Source organism: Misgurnus anguillicaudatus, chromosome 16 (genome assembly GCF_027580225.2).
Source record: "Misgurnus anguillicaudatus chromosome 16, ASM2758022v2, whole genome shotgun sequence".
NCBI lineage: Eukaryota > Metazoa > Chordata > Actinopteri > Cypriniformes > Cobitidae > Misgurnus > Misgurnus anguillicaudatus.
The window spans coordinates 5,182,249-5,205,819 of NC_073352.2; the positions used below are offsets into that span (position 1 = coordinate 5,182,249).

Genomic DNA, 23,571 nt, shown 5'->3' on the forward strand with positions numbered 1-23,571 from the left:
GAATAGCGCGTGTTTTCACGGAAACGCGCCGCCCATATCGCGTCATTCGCATCACCTCACACGAGGACGCGTCTGATCGCGTCTTTGCATTGACTTTGTATGTAATCTACTCGCGCAAATTGTTGAACTCGCATCTGGTGTAAACCCACAGTTAGAGGGGTTTAGTGTTGCTACTAGTGGTCAACCGTATGGGTTTTTTATGGCTGATACCGGTATTAAGAAAGCTGTATGGCCGATATGAGGTTGATATAACACAAATGTTTTTACAGTAAATAAGAAACAACCAGAAAACTGAAACTAAAAAAACATTTGTTATGCATAACATTTATAAATATACCCTTTTAAACATATTTACAAGACATAATTAATGTGGATTATAACGTGGAACATAACGTCATGTTAAAAAGTGAACAATCATTGGTCATTTTACTGTCTGTCAGACTTAAATTAATTGTCTTTTTTTTTTTACAAACATCAAATTAAGGTAATACAGAAATTTACTGGCCGATTAAAAAGATTTATTGCCGATGACCATTATAAAAAATCCAAATATGGGCCGATATATCGGCCTCCGCAATATATTGTCCTATCACTAGTTCCTACTGTATGCAGGTGCTATGGTGTTTTAAATGTTTGTTTGTGTGTGTGCGTGCGTGTGTGCGTGCGTGTGTTTGTGTGTGTGTGTGTGTGTGTGTGTGTGTTTGTGTGCGTGTGTGTGTGTGTGTGTGCGTGTATGGTAGAGCAGTTAACCTGGCACTAGTAAGCGGGTCTGAATATTATATCTCGTGATGAGTCATGCTTGCCAAGCTTCCTATCTGTGTGTAGTATCACTTCTCATTTCTCTGTAAAATCAACATTTGCTCCAGATGTTTCCTTGGTATTTATCATTTGCTGTCTCAGGAGTCATTCTGGTAGTTTAAAAACAATGAGTTTGTGAGGGCAATAATAGATATGTGTAGCAGTTCATGGACACTGCTGTTTGTCGGTAACGGTGTAGTATGTGTCCTTAAATTACACTGTGTGTCTGCGTCCTTGTGTATTATTACTACACTACATCAAACACAATGTGCTTAAGTTAACAGTATCTCAAAACAACGGTGTGTATGTGACCCAAAACACTTCAACACACTTGTAACAAAACATGGTGGCATGTATTTAAAAAAGTTATAATTATTATAGGTATAGTTAAATGGGTTTGATTTGACATTCTGATATAAACATTACAGTCCATCTACTGTTGTTTAGAGGAAAAATGTATGCAAGTACTTTAGCAGCTCAATGCTGTTATTGGACTAAAGACTCTTTGGAGACTTCATAATGCCTTTACCAAAGCCAGTACATGGGAACAAAACTATACTGTATTGACATCATCCATCCATCCATAAAAACTGCTACAAACTCATACAAACCCAAAGCTTTAACCCACTAAGGAAGGTTAATGTGATTAGTCACGGTTATAGTTCATAGTTATGCCATTTAATTTTTGTTTTGTTTTGCAGACAGATCAACAATATGCAAATAGCGTCGCTGACAACCTTAAGCGCCTGTGAGTAAAAAGTCTGTGCTTTTTCATTATTGCTATGGTTTTGTACACACGTGTATTGTGCTATTTAAAAGCCTTTATTGTTGCATTTAACAACACATCAAAGCACCAAAGGAAGAAACATAAAGCAATAGAAGTAAAAATAAAAATGATGAAGGAGCGGGACAATAGCAGAAGAAAATGAGGGGAAAATCCATCCATTCCTCGGTGGGTGCCAGAGTTCCTCTGCTTCATTCTGTTTGTCCCACGTTAGTCATGTGCTTGTGTATTTTTGCTGAACACATACAGAAACACAGCTGATTGTGTTTCATTTACATCAGTAATGTGTTTGTTCCTGTTTTTCTTTATCTGTATTGTAACAGCCGTTTACTGTATGTGTGTGAAAGTCTCTAACATTTCCGTAAAGTTTTACAGAAATGCTAAAATTGTTGACCGGCTGCTGTATTTAAAATCCTATGTAGTCTATATGAAGGTGATTAAATATTACCAGCCATTTAAAAGTAATAATTCACTTGAAAACAGAAACCATAAATGGAGATCAAAATAATGATGATTATATGCCAAATCTTTTATGCAATATGATTTCTTAAGCGTTTGCCTTCCCAATAGTTGGCAAACCTCATTCATATATTCTGTATTGTCAAAGTTGATAGCTTCAGAGCCAACATGAACATTCAGCTAAACTTGTGTTTTGCTCCAATAGAAAAACTTGACGTATGAGCGAATAATTGATTATAAAATTTGGATTTTTAGGGAATTATGTTATGCTCATTATCTGGCAACAGCCAAATGTATTCACAGAGGTAATTGATGTGAGCACATGTTTGAGATGTATAATTGTATTCATTCATTAGTAGTCATAAGATGTCTGTCAAGTTGTCAAAATATGTGTGTTTGTGTAAATGAACATGCTAATTGTGATCTCGCACGAGCACGCACACTTCTTCTGTTGTACAGCAGTATGACGACTTTTATACCGTACTGAAAAGGCCAGTCTAAGCTGGCTGGCTGGTTTTAGTTGATCTCCTAGACTGGTTTTAACAGGTTAGGCTGGTGTAGCAGGCTGGTTTTCAATAGGGTAGGGTTAATATGGTAAAATAAATTGAAACGGTAGCAATTTTTTGCAAAGTAATAAATGACTGAAAAACATTAAAATAGTCTAAATTTCTTCTGCATGAGTCACATTTTAAAAAATGTAAAACATTTATGCAAATCTCTCTCTCTCTCCATGATTTAGCTTTCCAGGGGAGATTCAGTCCGGTCTGCTGGAGGTAATCTCTCCTTCAATCCATTTCTATCCGGACTTCTCTCATCTCAAAGAGTCATTCGGTGACCCTAAAGAACGTGTCAGGTAATACACAAATACATGTTTGTGTGTGTATCACAAACCAAGATCCATGCATGTCTTCGTGTTATAATATCACTGAGTATTAAAAACGTGTTTATTTTTATATCTGTTTCTGCGCCAAAAAAACATGCATGCTTAAAGATAATCAGTTTACTTTCGCACAATACTTCTTTCACAACACAGTTTACTTCTGTACAATAACTTTTAATGCTTATAGATGGTATGCATTGACGTCACTTTCCTACGTGACCACGCCGGAGAAGGCAAACATTCTGGCCCTGTTGAGTGGCAAACGTTCAACAAAATGACTGGTTTTTATAGGGGCTGTTGCGAAAATGCCAGTAAAACTGACTATTATCAGCTTAAATTGAATTTAGTTGGACTTGATAGCAGAGGAGGACAATACTTGGTTACATTAGTTACATTTTTCAAGCAGCTGTGCTTTATTAGGATGTATGAATTGGGAAAAATTTACTTCATTCTTAAGCATATTGAATCATACTGTGTATTCTTTAATATTGCATAAAATAAAACAAACACGTGTATTTATAAAATGTAATAGAATAAAAATTATGATAATATGCTTCGTAATGTATGTTTTACAAAGAAAAACACGGATAAAACACTGACTAAAAATACTTTTAAAACTACTAAAAATACAGTAAGTTAACTACATTAACTCATTGCAATTATATTAAGTTGCTTCAAACATAAACTAGAATCAGAGCGTGTAGAAGGGGAAACATTAATGCTCATTGTGGCAATGCTATGAATGCAATGCACACTTGTGCCGTGTTTTGCGTTGCATTCTGTCACAACTTTTTTTTGGTGCTAGATGCATTTGCATTTAAATACTTGTGTGCACTGTTTTGGACCTCATTTCCAAAATTCCCTCGCTGTTATGTGTGTGTATGAGAGAGAGAGACCCCTCGAGGGTCAGGCATTTTATGCTTTATTCATGGGCACACACACAACTCAGCGCATCTTTTCTGTCAGCACAGTTTAATTAACACACAAACACGCGCACACACGCGCGTGCACACACACACACACACACACACACACACACACACACACACACACACACACACACACACACACACAGCTTATCAACAGTCTGTCACATCAGTTTAACTGCTGAATCACATAGACGCTCTCACAGCCAGTACTGTGTGTCATGAATTAAAAGATGTGTCAGACTCTCTCTATAGTTACAATTTTAGCAAATGCAATTGGTTTTATGATAATTAGAAATTCTGTGATTTTGTTGGTATATATTGACGGCTGGAGACAGACACTGGGATTTCATTTAACATCTTCTGTAAACTGCACACACTTTTATCTTCTCTTTATTCCTGAACTCGTTTCTTATTTAAAATGTAAAAACATTGAGCTATAAAGCAACTGAACCGGCTCTGACATGAATCACATTGCAACATTACTTAGGGCTGTCGCGGTAACCACAAAAATGCGCTGATCAGGTTTAATTCATGAAGCTGTGAACTTCTTCCTTTAAACTTCATACATGTGTAATAAAGGCAACATAAATTGCCATGACAATGACAACAAGAGTTGGGAGAGTATCCCGTTTTTCGTAAATTATACAAAATGTAAAACATACCAGGCGATTTATATTTGGTTAAATCATGCAGTGAATGGATGAGATGCCCTGAGCATTCAAAGGGAAATTGATGACAGAAATACTTAAATGTAGTGCAATTTAATTAAATTAAATTGATCAACACAAATACAAAGCCCCTAATACAACTGATCACTTAGCATAATTTAAACCACTTTCAATAAAAAACTTTATTTTTCGGGGGGGGTGTATCTGCAGGGTTCAATTTTAGGCTGGTGCCCTTATTGTAAACCGACAGAGCGCCTTGACGTTTACTTACACATTTAGATATGCTAGTTTTTAAAAACAACATATGTGTCAAACATTATAAATAGAATGATCATGTCTCGACTGCTTCAGTACATCTAACTTATTACATACAGTCTGCCTAATTAACACGCTTTTCGTTCATTCTACGAAAGCTTAAACTTATATATAAAAGTATCCACTTAAAAATATATATATAACATTTTTACCTACATATTTATACATACATTTTTTAGCAAGTAATACAGGACATTATATGTAGCTTAAGTTGTTATGGATAGCCTATAAGGTGGTTCTGAAATAATAAAATTTTAAGAAAATGACAAAAAATAATCTTTCAAATTGAATTTAGATAATGATTGATTTGTTTTCATACTATTTTTTTATAGATATGAGTTAATTTATATACTAATATTATTATACAAATGTTATTGAAAAATGCTTTATTGATACTGGCTCATTTTTACTTCATTAAGACACCGCTGTGTTCTGGGTAACACTTTACTTGAAAGGTTGTACATAAGACTGACATGATACCTTCATAGTCATGACATGACAATCACTTGTCATGAACATGGAGATTTTATGCATTGTCATTAAGTGTCATTCGTTCAATTATGTCATTTTAATGCAAAGATGACATTGTTTAAAATGTCTTTTTTATGACAACTTGACATTAACCAATACATCATAACAATCTGTCATAAACATGACATAGCAGAATAATTATCAAACTACCTCGCTTTATTTTTCATTTATGAAAAATAATAAATGACTTTATTTAAGTCATTAAATGTTACTACTCTGTAAAATAATTTGAATACCTTAACAAAATGCATTAGACACCTCAAAAGATTATTAGGGACACCTGTTCAATTTCTCATTAATGCAATTATCTAATCAACCAATCACATCTCAGTTGCTTCAATGTATTTAGGGGTGTGGTCCTGGTCAAGAAAATCTCCTGAACTCCAAACTGAATGTTAGAATGAGAAAAAAAAGGTGATTTAAGCAATTTTGAGTGTGGCATGGTTGTTGGTGCCAGACGGACCGGTCTGAGTATTTCACAATCTGCTCAGTTACTGGGATTTTCATGCACAACCATTTCTAGGGTTTACAAAGAATGGTGTGAAAAGGGAAAAACATCCAGTACGAGGCAGTCCTGTGGCCGAAAATGTCTTGTTGATGCTAGAGGTCAGAGGAGAATGAGCCGACTGATTCAAGCTGATAGAAGAGCAACTTTGACTGAAATAACCACTCGTTACAACTGAGGTATGCAGCAAAGCATTTGTGAAGCCACAACACGCACAACCTTGAGGCGGATGGGCTACAACAGCAGAAGACCCCACCGGGTACCACTCATCTCCACTACAAATAGGAAAAAGATGCTACAATTTGCACAAGCTCACCAAAATTGGACAGTTGAAGACAGGAAAAATGTTGCCTGGTCTGATAAGTCTCGATTTCTGTTGACATTCAGATGAAAGAGTCAGAATTTGGCATAAACAGAATGAGAACATGGATCCATCATGCCTTGTTATCACTGTGCAGGCTGCTGGTGGTGGTGTAATTGTGTGGGGGATGTTTTCTTGGCACACTTTAGGCCCCTTAGTGCCAATTGGGAATCGTTTAAATGCCACGGTCTACCTGAGCATTGTTTCTGACCATGTCCATCTCTTTATGACCACCATGTACTCATGATGGCTACTTCCAGCAGGATAATGCACCATGTCACAAACCTCGAATCATTTCAAATTGATTTCTTTTACATGACAATGAGTGCACTGTACTAAAATGGCCCCCACAGTCACAGCCAGGGATGTGGTGGAACGGGAGCTTCGTGCCCTGGATGTGCATCCCACAAATCTCCATCAACTGCAAGATGCAATTCTATCAATATGGGCCAACATTTCTAAAGAATGCTTTCAGCACCTTGTTGAATCAATGACATGCAAAATCACCGCAAGGGAAATTCCTGCGACAGCCTAACATTACACATTACTTGATTTGAAGCAAAGGATATTTAAACTTCCCCTGTAGTCAATAATTTTATCACTTTTAAACTTATCTATGATGATCATAACATCATATGTAAATGTTTTCTCTGACTTTCAAACAGCTTGAATGTAACTCTACACCATTGCCTCATTTAAAGGGATAGTTCGGCCAAAAATGATATTAACCCATGATTTACTCACCCCGAAGCCGTCCGAGATGCATATGTCCATAATTTTTCAGACGATGACATTTTCAGTTATTTTAGAAAATGTTTTAGATCTTTCAGTTGGGGTCCACGACCTTCAAGTCCAAAAATTGTGCATCCATCCTTCACAAAATAAATCCAAACGGCTCCACGAGGATAAACAAAGGCCTTCTGAGGGTAATCCGCGCAGTTTGGTTGTAGAAATATCCACATTTAAAACTTTATAAACGAAAGTAACTCGCATCCGGTAATGCCGCCATTTTAGTGGCGTCCGCATTCAAGATCAGAGCTTTACGCAGTGTACGGAGGCTACTCTGCTGCTGCCCTGTGCCCCCGCCCTCCGAATTTTTCATACGTCAATAAGAAAAGTGCGTACACTATGCTAATACTATCTCCTGTATACAGAGGAGTCTAAGATGGCGGCGCTACCGGAAGCTAGTTATTTTCATTTATAAAGTTTTAAATGTGGATATTTCTACAACAGCACCGCGCGGATTACCCTCAGAAGGACTTTATCATCGTGGAGCCGTTTGGATTTATTTTGTGAAGAAGGATGGATGCACATTTTTTGAACTTGAAGGTCGTGGACCACATAACTTCACATTTAATTAATTGAAAGATCTAAAACATTTTCTGAAATATCTGAAAATGTGTTTGTCTGAAAAATGATGGACATATGCAACTCGGACAGCTTGGGGGTGAGTAAATCATGGGTTTAATATAATTTTATCAACTATCCCTTTAAGTATACATGGATCTATGAATATGCAAATTAGTCTCCGCTTTTTTGCAATCGCACAGCTCCACTTTTTTGCACCACCTCGGATCATAGATATATATGTAACCAGATGGCATTTTCAGACACTAAATTGCTATTGCTAAGTCTGGTTTCACTCAATGGATACATAAACTGCGCGTTTGCTGCACTAATCTTTTAACCCTGATGTTAACAGATTATAGCATTCACACTGCATGTGTGAGCATCACAGAAGTACAGCCAAAGCAGCTTTGCTGTGATCGTTTCAGCACTGAGTCTATGTAGCATCCATACATCATAATATCTATAACTTAACCTGATCCTCCAGGTCCTTCAACTGTGATGATGTGATTGGTTACGTGTTTGTGGCTTAGGAAACCGAGTTGATTTTAAAGTGCGAGAATGAGACTGTCACCAATTTTATGGAGAATACTCAGTAATGGAATGGTGTTGAACGATGAATTAGCACATGCTTTGTCTTGAAAACACCACATAGACATATAAACAACAATAAAAACTGATTGTCTCCACGGGGGGACTTTAAAAATTGTGAAAATGATAAGACAATATAAACAACCCAAATCATAATGCAATATTAAGAACTGTGAAGAATGTAAGTAATTACATCATTTAGTCCTATGTATTTGTGACAAACTCATTCATATTTTAAAACATTAAACATTGCTAATGCAATTGCTGTTGTTGTTCTCTATGGATTTTTATAAAACTGCTTGGAGATCATTGGAGTAACACTTTAGATCCCATGACTTCAGTCATTTGTATGCTGAACTGAAGGCACAAAGCACGTTTCCAAATAAAAATGGTATACCCAAACCCATTTCAGGCGGTTTTACAACCACAGCTTTTTCCAGACCGAAACAGAATTGCTTTATTTTTGACTGACACGTTCATTTCACATTCACCTAAAATAAACCGTCGAGACAGTGAAGACCGATTCCAGTACATATTCACATCTGCTTGTCCTCAAACCCTGTCGGATCTCATCAGGTCAACCTGTTCAACCCAGAGCACACAGATGAACAGATCAATCCTGGACCGGACAGGCAGATAAATCAATCGCTCATCAAGTATAGACTCATGAATCAATAGCGAAACGGCCAGGAACATTTACAAATCCATTCCGACAAGATCTGTACCATTGCAGTGTTTCGGCACAAGCTTTGTGTTGTAGTTTTGCACATGGTTTTTCTCTAATAGCTCGTAGGTGTAGTAGTTGGATTTTTTTTAAAGTTTACAATTTTTATGAAATGAACTTTTACATGAAACAAATGAAAAACGCAGAGGGCAGCCACCTCAGTTTTATCAATGAAAGCCTGAAGATCACCCTTAACACTCTGGGTTCGCGCTAGAAGTTATGTCCGATGTAAAAACATTGTGCTTGGTACAGTACATCAGATTAGATGAAGTAGGCGGTCTTTTGTGGAAGCGCAAATATCTCAGTAACTATTTCCATGTTTGGTGCTGTGACTGAAGTCATGAGACACAGTTTTGTTACACTAAACCACATCCATTGTTTTGGTGGTTAAAATGCAAATCAGCCCAGATAATCCATTACAGACATGTTTCTTTTAGGCATAGATGTAAATGTACAGAAGAGGAATCACTGGGTGGGTTGTTACAGTACATTATGTGCAGTGTAGTTATTTAAATATTTATTAAAATGTTCAGTGTTTGGTACTGTGACTCATGCAATATTATGGAGGAACTAACAATTGCAATAAACAAAATTTTTGTTTTAGTGGTTAAAGTTTTGCTTAGACATCCAAATAAGTTTCAAAGCTTTATTGTGTTTTAATCATGACTGGATTAGACTGGTTTGTGTGTTCGGCATGTGATGTGACCGTTAGACAAATCATCAAGAAACTGAAAACTTGCTGAGTGATTCACACATTTGTAGAGATGAATAGAGAAGTGTGTTGTGTGTTTGACAGTAAACTCTTTCTTTATGTCTATATTGCTCCGGCACAGAGGTCAGATAGGGCTGGAGGTTTGTTTGTTTTTTTCATCACAAGATCACCATGTGTGTTTTTGAAGTGATCTAATGAGAACTAATTGATAATCGTACCCAAAGGGTAAAGCAGGCTACAAATGTTAGATTGTATGTGAATGTTCAATAATATCCTCGTGGTATTTCTGCAGGTCTTACCAACACTTTCAATTTCTTTGTGTGTCTGTTTATATGAATAAGAGGAGACACAAAGAAACGCTTGTGCATTTATCATCACTCCATCTGTCAGACACATCTGATACAATCACTATAGCATCCACTTCAAATGCAATTACTACTACTGGACAGGAGATTTGTCTTTAAGTTTCAACAAATACATTGTTTTTATAGTGAATCAAATGTTTTTTATCTCAGAAGTGTTGTGCTGTGAACCTGATTTGATTTTACAAACTGAGGGAGAAGTCAAGGTTGTTGGATTTATGTCCCATTATTATGTGGTTTATAAAGCAAACACTGTTTTTGCAGGTGGCGAACAAAGCAAAATTTGGATTACTGCTTCTTGATGATGTACGCCCAGACCAAAGGGACATATTATGTGCAGGTAAACACACATACAGTACAGTATACTGGTATAATGTACCTTGAATGTAACATAAGTCACTTTGACAAAACAAAATGCATAAGAAGTGTATAACTGCAGCCTGCCACCATCTCCAATTGGGGACAGGAAACTCCAAAATGGGGCAGAAGCTCCAAACTAAGGGATGGCTTCCTAGTGTTGAGATGAAGACAAGACGTGTACGCGAACGCATGTTCACAGTCGAACACACAGCCTTGCAAAGTGTAGTTTGACTCGTATGTATACACAGACGTTTGACACATCCATGCAATGCATCTCCTGGGCCACATACTACATTATTCTGTACGCACACGCGCAACCTATGCGTACAGTGTATGAAGGGTTTAAAAAATCTAGCGGACACAAAAGTGGACCATACTTTAGCCTTAACACCAAACCCTATTCCTAACCCTACCCACCTTTTTTTGGAGGTACTGACAATTTTGGAGTTCACACCCCCATTTGGAGAGCTGTAGTCTGTTATTATCTACTTGGAATGCATAAACATTTAAAAAGGTAATTTAGTCGCAATTTTGACAAAATATGATATTAATTTAAAAAAAATAAGGGAATAATTCACAGAGGACCATTTTTTCTGAAATAGTATTTCATAGAAGCATGAAAGACATAAAGAACTGTATAAACACAGTGACAACTTTGTCTTGGGGTTAACTGTTCCTTTAAAGGATTAGTCCATTTTCTTAAAAAAAAATTCAGATAATTTACTCACCCTCATTCATCCAAAATGTTGATGTCTTTCTTTGTTTAGTCGAGAAGAAATTATGTTTTTTGAGGAAAACATTGCAGGATTTCTCTCATTCCAATGGACCCCAATAGAGCCCAACATTCAATACTTAACTAAACACTTAACAGTTTTTTTCAACGGAGTTTCAAAGGACTATAAACGATCCCAAACAAGGCATAAGGGTCTTATCTAGCGAAACGATTGTCATTTTTGACAAGAAAAATAACAAATATGCACTTTTAAACCACAACTTCTCGTCTATCTCCGGTCTCGTGATGTGCCAGCGCGACCTCACGCAATACGTCATCACGTCAAGAGGTCACAGATGATGTATGCGAATCTACGGCCCCAGTGTTTACAAGTGTGGAGAAAGAGGACCGTTCCGACGTTGTTATATGTCGAATGATACTAATTAATGTCTTTGTGTCAGTTTATTGTTTAAAATGGTCCACAAATGTGTGTTTCATATATATAACACATGACCTTTCCATGGCATTACGCAATTACGTGAGGTCGCACTGACGTGTCACACAGCCGGAGATAGACGAGAAGTTGTGGTTTAAAAGAGCATATTTTTTATTTTTCTTGTCAAAATGACAATCGTTTCGCTAGATAAGACCCTTATGCCTCCCTTGGGATCGTTTATAGTCCTTTGAAACTCAGTTGAAAAAAACTGTTACGTGTTGAGTTAAGTGTTAAGTGTTGGGGTCCATTAAAGTCCACCAAAACGAGAAAAATCCTGGAATGTTCTCCTCAAAAAACATAATTTCTTCTCGACTGAACAAAGAAAGACATTAACATTTTGGATGGTGGTAAGTAAATTATCTGGATTTTTTTAAAGAAAATGGACTAATCCTTTAAGCCATCTCAGCAGGCAGAGTTGTAATCAAGTCCAAATCAAGTCTGAGTCAAGACCAGAGATCAAGGTCTGGTCTTGGTCTTGACTCAGAGTCGAGTTGGACTCGATAACAACACTGCCTGCTGAGATAGTTTAAAGCAGGTCTTGTTTTTGAATTACGATTTTTGACATGCATTAAGGCACTGAATGTAGTCATGATGAAACACACACACACACACACACACACACACACACACAGTTGAACAGAGGTTTAAGGGAACTGTGTGTGGTTAAAAGGCTTCCAGAGGAAATATAAGCCACCTTATATAGATAAGCTGATCTTTTAGTAATGCTATATTTTTTCCTATTTCTTCCTCGGTTTCTTTTGTAGCGTCTCTTTTATGATGAGTTATTTGTGGGTGATTGGATAAAACCAGCAGAATGACAAACCCCTCTTCTATTTTCACAAATAATGCCTTCATTCGAAAGCGATGGAAAAAGCATGAAGCAAATCCACTTCAAGTTGATGTATTTTTTGCTGTCGTGTGCATTACACTCGCTCAACTCCATCAGAAACGTATTTCAAGTACAGAAATCAAACTCCACAAGAAGTGATAGGATTTTGCTCAAACTGAATAATAGAAAAGTTATGACTTTTCAGACGGGTTTCTGCTATTGGTCGGACAAACTGGTGGTCCTTCCTTATGTCATGTTTTTGATTGCATCCCCAATTCAAAGGCTGCGTCCTCCCAAGGCCATTTTGAAGGCCCCTTTCAAAAGCATCCAGATGTGGCCTCCAAATAGGTTGTTTGATTCCTGTGAAATAAAGGATCCATCAGATGGACCTTGGCTATCCCACGACACAATACACGCTTGTGACGTCTGTGTATTTTAAACTAAACATTCATAACTATAGCATGTTTAAAAAATTTTAAAACACCAATGTAGTGCAACGATACAATATTTTATGACAACAACTAAATATATATCTTCAGTTTGTATAAAACATTAGCATATGTCTCATGTATTTTTTCTGTTATGTTTTTTTAAGACATAAACATTAACTTTATAACGTGTGATTGACTTGATAGTCAAGTCATAGTTAGATGTAAAACCCCATATGAACCCCAAAGTTGTGTAACGTACAAATGTTATTTAGTTAGAAATGAATCCGGTCAATGTGCTTAAATTTTTTTACCGGAGGACAGTTTTTAACCTATTTATGCCTTGCGTTTTTGTAATCTGTACAAATTGGAGTTATGTACTGGGCGTACACACCAAAGCTTTTATGCCGGCGCATGGTTAATGGTTTCCAATGGAAGGGCGGCGTTTTGCCGCACTGAAAGCGGGCGCTCTGTGGTTTTTCTGCTCCGAGAGTTAAAAGAGATTCAACTTTGGGTGAAAAGCTCCGCTCGTCAATGTCAGTTTTCACACGGCCGTCCAATCACAATGGAGGATGGGCGGGACAAGTATCACAACAACCAACTGGTTTACAGCTCAAGTATCACAGCCAACAGTTGCTACTGCTCTTATCTCAAAATTAGGTCATATGTCCCTTCTTATTTTAACAATCCATGATTTCTGTGGTTCTTCTCCTGTGGAAATTTGTCAAATTATGTATTTTCTATGTTTTGATGACTGAATGACCAGCATCCCAGTACAGAACGATACATGTAAAGCACACGCTATGGACGTCTATCCCCCACAGCCTCGTTTTGGAATAAACATGGTGGCAGGCTGAATAAAGGTACATTGACATTATAAGCGACTTTTTTGCTGTGTGTCGCTCGTCTCTTTCAAAAGAGGCATTTCTAAATCTGTTTTTTATAAACAAATGAGTAACTTCCACTCCAGTAACTGACGAGAGACGGATGACGTGAACTCCACTGCTTCGTTCTCATTGGTAGTCGCTCCCGAATTTCGATCATAATTTGCATAAAGTTAAACATTTCTCAACTTTGTCGCGCGACTGGACACGCCCATCCAGCCGTCAACGGTCAGTCACATTAGCTACAAAAGTGAGCGACACCGAGCGACACAAACTCACTTGATGGGCGTTTCTGGGCTAGTATCTAAAAGCAGTATCAAAAGTCACCTCAGAGGTATTGTTAAGTTACAAGAACGATGTTTTTGGATTTAAAAGTATTTTTTTCTTGATAAAAGTAACAAAATATATGAGATAAAATGCCAAACTTATCAGATATATACAGAAATACGCATTTTCCACCATCTTGAATTTTTTCTTCGACTCCCCTACACTCTGATTGGCAGTCGCTTTGTCGCATCGCTCAGCATTTGCATAAAATAGCCTTCTTGCCTATTTTGGCCCCACATTGCTCAGCGCAGCGGCAAGTTTGTCGCTGACAAACGGCCACTCCCATTGAAAACTAATGGTATCATGTCGCTCTGTCTCTTGTAGCTAATGTGACTGGGGGGTCACTGTCGCTCGTGTTGCCGGATGCCGCCGAGCTTCCATTGAAATCAATGAGATTGCGTTGCTCTGCTACTGCTAATCGCTTATAATGTGGATGTACAAGAGAGATAACACATTAAAACGATATATATATACATATACATATATACATATACATATACATATACATATACATATACATATACATATACATATATATTAGGGCTGTCAAAAGATTAATCGCGATTAATCGCATCCAAAATAAAAGTTTGTGTTAACATAACATATGTGTGTGTACGGTGTATAATTATTATTTATATATAAAAACACACCCAATTATGTATATATTTAAGAAAAATATTTATATTTATATATAATATAAGTTATATAAATGTATATACAGTATTTAAATGCAAATATTTCTTAAATATATACATGAATGTGTGTGTATTTATATATACATAATATTTAGACACAGTACACACACATATGTTATGTAAACACAAACTTTTATTTTGGATGCGATTAATCGCGATTAATCTTTTGACAGCCCTAATATATATATATATATATATATGGGCCATTCTACCAAATTGGTGCAAATTGACACTTCAAAACTTCTTGAAAAAAGGGTGTTTTTTCCTTCAAGCTTTGTAGTCATAAACATAGTAGAACATCTAAGGAACACTAATCTACTGATTGGACACTTTAGTTTCCTAGCATGTTTTTATAAATTTTTCGAAATGTTTTCTGTCTCCCTATATGTCACTAATGAAACACAACAACATTTGATAAAAAAATTAGGTTTTTAATAGCCTTTTCTTTACATTAACCTTCTGAATATATTTTTTACATTTTTTTAAAGACAGTGTCATGGTTATATTGATTAGAAATATTATTTTAACAAAACTTTAAGAGTGGTTCATCAAATTAAATGCATTTTGAAAGCAATATTTCTCTGTAATTGCCATACATGCACTGATACAGTTTTCAAATTCAAGGATTCATTAGTTTAAATTTTTAAACTAAATAAAATTATGTCATCTTTTCTGATAACAAAACCTATTTTATTTTTCCAGAACATTATTTGTTTCGGTCGTGACATCAAATGTTCGGTAGTGACGACCATATTGGATTGTCCATATTTTGTGTAAAAAAAAGTAATTAGTTAGTCAAAAATGGTTGGCATTATGCAGTCAAAACATACAGCACAAAGAATATCTAACGCAACACCACATAAAAGCAGAAAAAACTGAAATTACGCTGAAGAGATGGCGGATAGTTCAGACCTTGAAGGGATGCAAGATGCTGTGTTGATTTTCACATCTCTTGAGAAAAAGATGACAATGTATGTCCATATAAAACTTCAAGCCCACAGTATAAACTACAGAATTTGGTGTGTGTGCACCCATGTCCATCTGTAATGTTGGTGTACACATGTGTGCCTATTTTTCCATTACACATTCTAACTTCTCTAAACCTCCTTAACTGATTCTCTTGTTGCTGAGTTTGACTTTTTTGAGTTTGAAGTAAACTTAATTATTTATTTGATTTGAGGTAGGTTGAATACATTTTCATATAAAAGAACTAGTGATAGACCGATATATCGGCCGGTTTTTGCGAGTTTTATGTGTATTGGCATTGGCCGATTTGTGGCTGCTGTGTTCACCGAGTTTTTTCGACATTATTTACACACAGAAATATCGTTTTTTAAGTTCAATAAATGTTACTTTTTTAAATTGAGACGTATAAAAATGACACGATGATGCCAAATGTTACAAGTACACTAAGTGAGCAAAAGAAGTATCGGCTCAAGAAAATAGGCTCTCTCAGTCTGTCCGCTCTACTTTCATCTTTCCGTCTATGCATGTTGGTGATTCCTCTCTCTCTCTATAGATATCTCTACAAATTAACCAAAGATATTTACATTTACATTATTAGTGTGAGCCTGCCCTGTCTACACTTAACAATGACATGTCAATTTACACTGATAAGTGCTATCTGTTATGTCATTTATATAAAGCAATCAGTCAAAGTCCCGCTAAATTAGCGCAGAAAGTTTTCCTAGAGACCAGAGGTAGAATCATATAGCCTTCATTTAAATCAATAATGAGTCAAGCTACTACTGTATGAATTAATTATATTAATCTGGCCTAGTTCATTTTATCTTAGTTTGTAGTCCTAGTCAAATCACGTACAACATTACAGAAATATGTCTAACAAATTATTTGTACTGAAAAATAATATATGTGCACTTGAAAGTTTCTATTTATTTATTAAAATAAAGAAATAAGTGTCATTTTGTCACTACCGAAACAATCACGTCACAACCGAAATGTCAACAAATGTTTCGGTTGTGACTGTTTCGGTAGTGACGATTTAAGCTAACTTTGATCCTACTGCTAAGATGCTAATCAGTACATAGTTAACTAGCACAGTTCTCAACATTGAAACATGAGTAAAACCTAAATGACCAGTAGAAAAAATAAAAAAAACTTAATTAATCATTGAAAACGTGTGATCGGTAGTGACATTCATAAATGTCACACACTGATTTCCAAACTTTTGATCACATTTACTTCAAAACCATGTGACTGATCTAATCACCATGTCACCACAAGGGAGAGAGACACAGACAAAGTTTCTGGTTCAAAATGGAGGGGAGTGGCTTAAAGCATTATTATATTATTGACCAAATTATGCAATGTTTCGGTAGTGACGTGAAAATCCGGGACAGTGTTTTTTTACATGATTTTACATAATTTTTTACTGAAAATATTCAATAAATATATTTTTGGTTTTAATTAACAAAAGTATTCAAAATGATACTTCTTAAAACAATGATAAAAAAAATTACAAAAATTATTTCATATTTTTTTTCCTATGGTGAAATTCAGACCTTGTGGTTTGGGACAACCACCTCTCAATTGAAAGCACCATATAAATGATGATATTTTATATATAAAACCTGACGCTACCTCAAATATTACTTTGGGTTTAGATTGCTATTTGCTTATATTTTTTTATTATCAAACATTTTCCTACATAAATGCTTTTTAAATTAGTTTTTTGGTTCCGGGACAGCAATTTGCACGAATTCGGTAGAATGGCCCATATATGGGTTGCAGCGTATATATACACACACATATACACAGAATTACAGTTTTAAAAATAACTGTTTTGACAAGAATTCATTGTCAATCAAATAATAATAGAAAGAAGTTGAACATATATTATTTCTATAGATATTGTTTTTGGCTTTGTGTGTGCCAAGTCTATTAGTTTTTCCTGTGATTTTTAAGGTATGGATGCTGTGATTTTGTTTTTCAACTTCTTAAAAGTGACTTTACTGACTCGTAGCAACTTCAAACGCATGTAGCTCTGTCATTTTTTTGTCTGATTCCAACTAATCATACATCTTTTTGAAGTTCTTCCATTAATAGAGAATGTGAAAATATGAATAACTTGTTTTTGAAAAATGGCTCATTCCGACTCAATTTTCCAGCATGGGTCACAGATGTTTACACTCATCCCCTTCTTCAGCCTGCTAATACTTTGCTTAATTGTCTCTGCATGATAAATCAAGACATCAGACTCCCAGAGAGAGAAATGAACCTGATGGAGATGGATTGCAAACATCTTAAAGCCTCTTTGAAACCATTTCATTTTCCTTTAATATTCTCTCTCTCTCACACACAGCTAGAGGATGACATTGTCGCACGGCCAAATTATTTCACTACGATGAAGAATTTTGCCCTGCAGCAGCCGTCAGAGGAGTGGATGATTCTTGAGTTCTCCCAGCTGGGCTTCATCGGTGAGTCTTAGTCAAACTCATTGCAGCCAGCAGCACGACTCTTTCTCTCTCTCTCTCTCTCTCTCTCTCTCTCTCTCTCTCTCTCTCTCTCTCTCTCTCTCTGTCTGTTATTGTTCTGCCAAACTGAGCCTGAACCCCTCAGAGTCACAAAAACATCAAAACTCTCGGCTAGGAGTCTGTTTTACTTCAATCATACTACATGTCTTCTGGACAGAAATATCTGTTTTCTCCTAAAGGAATAGGCTCATTCAAAAGATCACTTTTGTCATTTCTGTATCTTCGTGATTTTCATTCAATGACAGTTTATAGTCACAATGGGCTTTCAAAATTTACTTCACGTCTTCTGAAGCTATATAAACATTGTGTGAGTATGAAGACAAACTTAAGTCAGTATGCACCAATAATCTTTCTCATCTGGAGCTCACAAATCAAATATGGCACTGGTTTGACGTACAGTAATGGCATTGGGTCACGTGACGTAAATAACTAATGGTTATACCTGTTATTAAAGTCTAACTTGTGGCATAGGCACTAAATCTGTTAACTCAAAGCCTTACAAACTGTTTATAATCCTAGTTGTAGATTTTTTAAAGCTTCAGTTTGCTCTGAAATGCCTAAACAAGTAAATAAAACCCTTGAGTAGAATTGTAAGTCGCACTGTGAAACTGGTGCATATTACTTTTGTGTAGATAGAAATGGTGACAAAGTCCACAAACACTTTCAAATTCCAATTTCATTTAAATGCAAACTATAGACACTGGTGTGCTGTTACGAGTTATTGTTGTTGGTTTATTGTTGTGGTACCATGAGTTCTGGTTTACCCATCACTAAGTCACAGAAAAAAAACAATTCAGTCTGTGGTTAGTCGTTCTAAGTGTCAGACCGTCTTTTCTTATATAAGGTATGGTTGTATGTTAAGTAAATTAGACATTATAGTAATCATGAAAAGTTTGTCTTCTGTGCACATAATATGCATGCGTAATGTTCTGAGTTCACGTTGGGGTTTGTTGTCTTACAAAAACACAGTATGTAGCTTGTACTTAAATAACATTTATTGTGTGGCTGTTGATTTTGACTTGCGTTTAGAGACCCAACTCCAAAGAAATCAGACTTACATTTATGTGATCAGAAGAGGTTGCAAAGCTAACACCACACGTCCAAGAACTGAAATTCTGTCTGTTTTGACCAATTCATTCCACTTACCAGATAAAAAGTAGGTAGCACTAACATTTTTCTTGGCAAAACACTTAGGGGCCGTTTACACTTTAATGTTTTTTATGATTTTTATGAGTTTGTTTACACGACAACAGCATTTTGGGATCTTGAAAGCTCAAACTTTTTAAAGTGCAAGTTTTTGAAAACTATTTGTCATCACCACGTAAACTACGCAAACATGAATCTGTAATAATGATGATGTCATGCGCATGTGATAATTAAAGGCGGAGTCCACGATGTTTGAAAAACGCTTTGGAAAAGGAAACGGGCTGACTACCAAAACACACTTATAGCCAATTAGCAGTAAGGAGCGTGTCTACTAACCGACATCCTTGCCGGGTTGCGTATGTGTGGGGCGGGTCTATCAACAGAAGGTCCAGATTCTATTGGGGTAGGGGCGTGTTTGTTTAGGTGATTTCAAATATCAACATTGGCTTTCAAACATCGCGGACTCCGCCTTTAAGTCTATAGGCATAACCAAAACAACACACAGCACTGCACTGCAAAAAAAATGTCTTAGTATTTTTGTCTTGTTTTTAGTAGAAATATCTAAAAATTCTTAAATCAGGATGTATTTTCTTGATGAGCAAATGACCTTAGAAAATAAGTCTAGTTTTTAGACAAAACATATCAAATTTAAGTGAATTTGTGCTTGAAACAATCTGCCAATGGAATAAGTCATTTTTTCTTGAATTTTCTTAATACAAGAAAAATTCAGCAAAAAAAGTCTTATTCCATTGGCAGATTTTTTTGCTTGTTTTAAGCACAAATTCGCTTAAATTTGACATGTTTTGTCTAAAAACTAGACTTATTTTCTAAGGTCATTTGCTCATCAAGAAAATACATCTTGATTTAAGAATTTTTACATATTTCTGATGAAAACAAGACAAAAAAACTAAGAAAGTAATTTTTGCAGTGTGTGTGTATGCTGCTCATTAAAATGAGTTTATTAGCAAATTTCCAACAAATGAAGAGTTTGGTTCCAAAACACAATAAATCCATTTTGAATAATTTGGGTAAAAATGTGTTTTCAATACAAAGAAAGTGACACAATGAAAACCACTATTTTCTGTTACAAAATTTTTACACAGCATCTTTAGGTTATAATAACATAAAAAATTCAAATTCATAATTTTATTTTCAAAGATTTATTATAAAAACTGATCATTGCTGCTGTCATCCTTGGGACGTCATTGCTGAGCTTTTCTGACAGCGATCAGCTGTAAAATGTTTTGGTCCTGCTCAATCTTCATTGGCGTAGTAAAATAATGGAAAGTTGTTAACATGACAGAAGCTTGATTCAACGTGCTGCCATTGTTGTTTACAATGTGTGGAATGGTGCGTTGTGATTTGATTATCGGATTTATTGCATTCTGCAGAGAAGGAGGACTGGCGTTTATCGCGGTTTAAAAAAAGTGGATGAGATGACAGAATAACACATTGGATATTGGACTTTGAAATTAAGAATTTACTTTTTAATGCTGACCTGATGCAAAACTGATTTTGGTGGTAACTCATTTTTTTAAATGCAGTTTATTGCGTTTTGAAACCAAACTTTTCAAATGTACAAAAATGTTCTGCTTTATATTCCAGGGTCACTCATTATAGTAAACTTACTTCATCGTCTGTCTAAGCAATGCTTTGCCATCTTTATTGTTTGTTTTCATTGCTCTAGAAAATATGCACGTGAGCAGGCATGTAGTGTTTCCTTACAAAGTAGCATCACCTGGTCTGGTATGTGTAATGTAACGTTTTTAATCGTTTTGCTGATCAGTGTAAACGCAGATCTTTTCGTGTATGTGAAACTTTTCAAAAACACCAACGAAATTTTTTTGTTTGTTTTTACTTTATCATTGTCATGTAAACGTAGCCTTAATGAGACCTGTAGCCTTATACAGACTGTGCGCTTTGACATTTTTTTACTTTATCCTCGACAAGTTAACTCGTCAATTAAGAGAAAACACTTCCCTGGTAATGACAAGTTTTTACGGCAATCCATATTTCCGGTGTTATCCACTAGGTGGGTTCTTAACAAATTAAGCTTTTTGTTAAAGTTTTTTTAAAACCTACCCATATTTGAGAGGTGATAAAAAGAGAATTGAGGAAGAAAGGATGAAACTTTTTTGGTGTTGTTTAAAAGCAGAAGGTCGTTCTTTTGTTTAATATATTGTATGTTTATATATTTAAAGAATAATTTTTCTGGAAGGCATTAAACTTTTGTTAAAATCATAAAAAATGCTGGTATTGGCTGACAACTTGTTTTAAAAACGCTGACGGGAAAATTGTTAAATATATACATGCGCGCGCACGTGTGTGTGTGTGTGTGTGTGTGTGTGTGTGTGAGTGTGTGTGTTTATATATACATAATTATTATTATTATAGTACACGCATAAATGATGTAAAAAAAATGTATTCTGGAAACGTTTAGTTGCTATTACTCGTGCAGTCCTACTACACTGTACAATGAAGAACCACCGTATAGGAGCTACAATCATAAGAAACATCCCAAATGTTTCACAATCTTTCATCTAGGACGAACGGAAATCTTGCATTGTAAAAAATGGCTCTTTTGTGTTAAGAAGATTATGTTTGACTTAATTACATGACCCTTTTGTTATACGTGGGCTGTGAGTCAGAGCAGTCAACCCTTATTAAGCAATTGATCAAACTGCAAAGCTTCTTACGTGCTTCTCGCATTCGTCTGCAAGCTCGGCACGGCCAAGACCGTTCTTTTCTTGGAAATCAATTCAGGTTAAATGAGAAGAATCTGAGTGTAGCTGAAGCCTTCGCACCTCCAAAACAAACCTGTGAAGCTTGTCTGGATATGGCAGGAATAATTATTGCTGTATTACGAGCCGTGTTTGATATGGAGGCTAATGATGATGATGATGATGGTGATCAGTGCTGTCTCTCAGCGGTGAGTAAACTGATGTGTTGAGCTGGCTGAGGGCCTCAGGGGACCGCATGTGGAAAGAGATTGATTTTAAGAGCCGTCCAGAAAGAACTGAGTGGAAATTCACCGTTAACTTGGAAAATGAAGACGGCGTGAACTCGACGGTATTTGAATTGCATCTCCATGAAACAAGAAGTTGAAATCAGGTTGCATGGTATGACCTTAAAGATAAAGGCCTGATAACAGCACTTAGCGTCTGATCTTTTCCTCACTTACTGTAAAGGAGCAAATCATCTGGAATGGATTACTTTCTCTTTTAAGCATTTGTGTGCAAACATCTGTTTTAGATCTTAAAAAGGCAGATTCACATTTATTACATGTCATAAATGTCACAAGCTGCTGTGCAAAATGTCTCTTAAAATAATCTTGGAAGATGACAGCACCTTGAATAGATGTTTTGGTGATGCACGTGAACTATAAATGTATAGTTGATGTTGTTTCGCTATGACAGGTACAGTAAATTCAAATCTATTGTCAATGAAACGCACATGGATATTATTACACCATCCCAAGGGTTTACTAAAGCATCAGCACATGTGAACAGCAAAACTAAAGATCAACGATAGGAAAAACATCTAAAGACAGCATGTAATAGTTGTAGATTATTTGTATATCTTCAAGACTGCTTTATCTTTTATTCCTTATAGAGCATGTCAATCAAGCTGGTTGGAGATAGTGAACTACTATTTCAAAACACCAGCATGAACCTCTTACACTACTATGAACCGTTTTCCCATCACTTCTTTTAAAGGATAGACTTTTGATTATTTATACAAGAATGAGCAAAATGTCTAAAGCCAGATTGGGTTTAAAGTAATATTGAGGTGATTTGCCAAACGCAGACAAATTAAAGCAATAAACCCCGAGAAGCAGTGGGTTACCAGTGCATTTTATAACAGCTAAGGGGCGTTGTTAGGCACGACGCGAAGCGGAGTGCCTAAACCCCCTTAGCTGTTATAAAATGCACTGGTAACCCAACGCTTCGAGGGGTTTATTGCGTTTATAAAACGGTTACTTCATATGCATAACGTTAGCGGGATTTTATAAAATAAAACACAAATAAATTGTAATTATATTAGTACAAATACTTCCGCCAAACAAAGTAGTTCCTCAGAATCAAGTGTGACTGAAACAGAGCGCAGTTCCCAACCAACACAGACGCAGCAAAGACACAATGAAAATATGATTTAAGACTGTGGTGTTTATGTAATAAATCACCATTCATCTAATTTATACATTAACAGTTATATTAATATATAAATTAGATGC

The 23,571-nt window shown here is 36.0% G+C and overlaps 1 protein-coding gene across 1 annotated transcript in view; it reads left to right on the forward strand.

The window, feature by feature from the left end:
- The window catches only part of mgat4b (alpha-1,3-mannosyl-glycoprotein 4-beta-N-acetylglucosaminyltransferase B), a 154,696-nt gene that overhangs the window by 97,184 nt on the left and 33,941 nt on the right, over positions 1–23,571 (forward strand). Inside the window, exons 5-8 of the mRNA XM_073854046.1 lie at positions 1,500–1,546; positions 2,781–2,894; positions 10,231–10,306; positions 18,020–18,134. Of these exons, the coding sequence (XP_073710147.1) occupies positions 1,500–1,546; positions 2,781–2,894; positions 10,231–10,306; positions 18,020–18,134 (352 nt within the window). The remainder of the gene's footprint in view (positions 1–1,499; positions 1,547–2,780; positions 2,895–10,230; positions 10,307–18,019; positions 18,135–23,571) is intronic.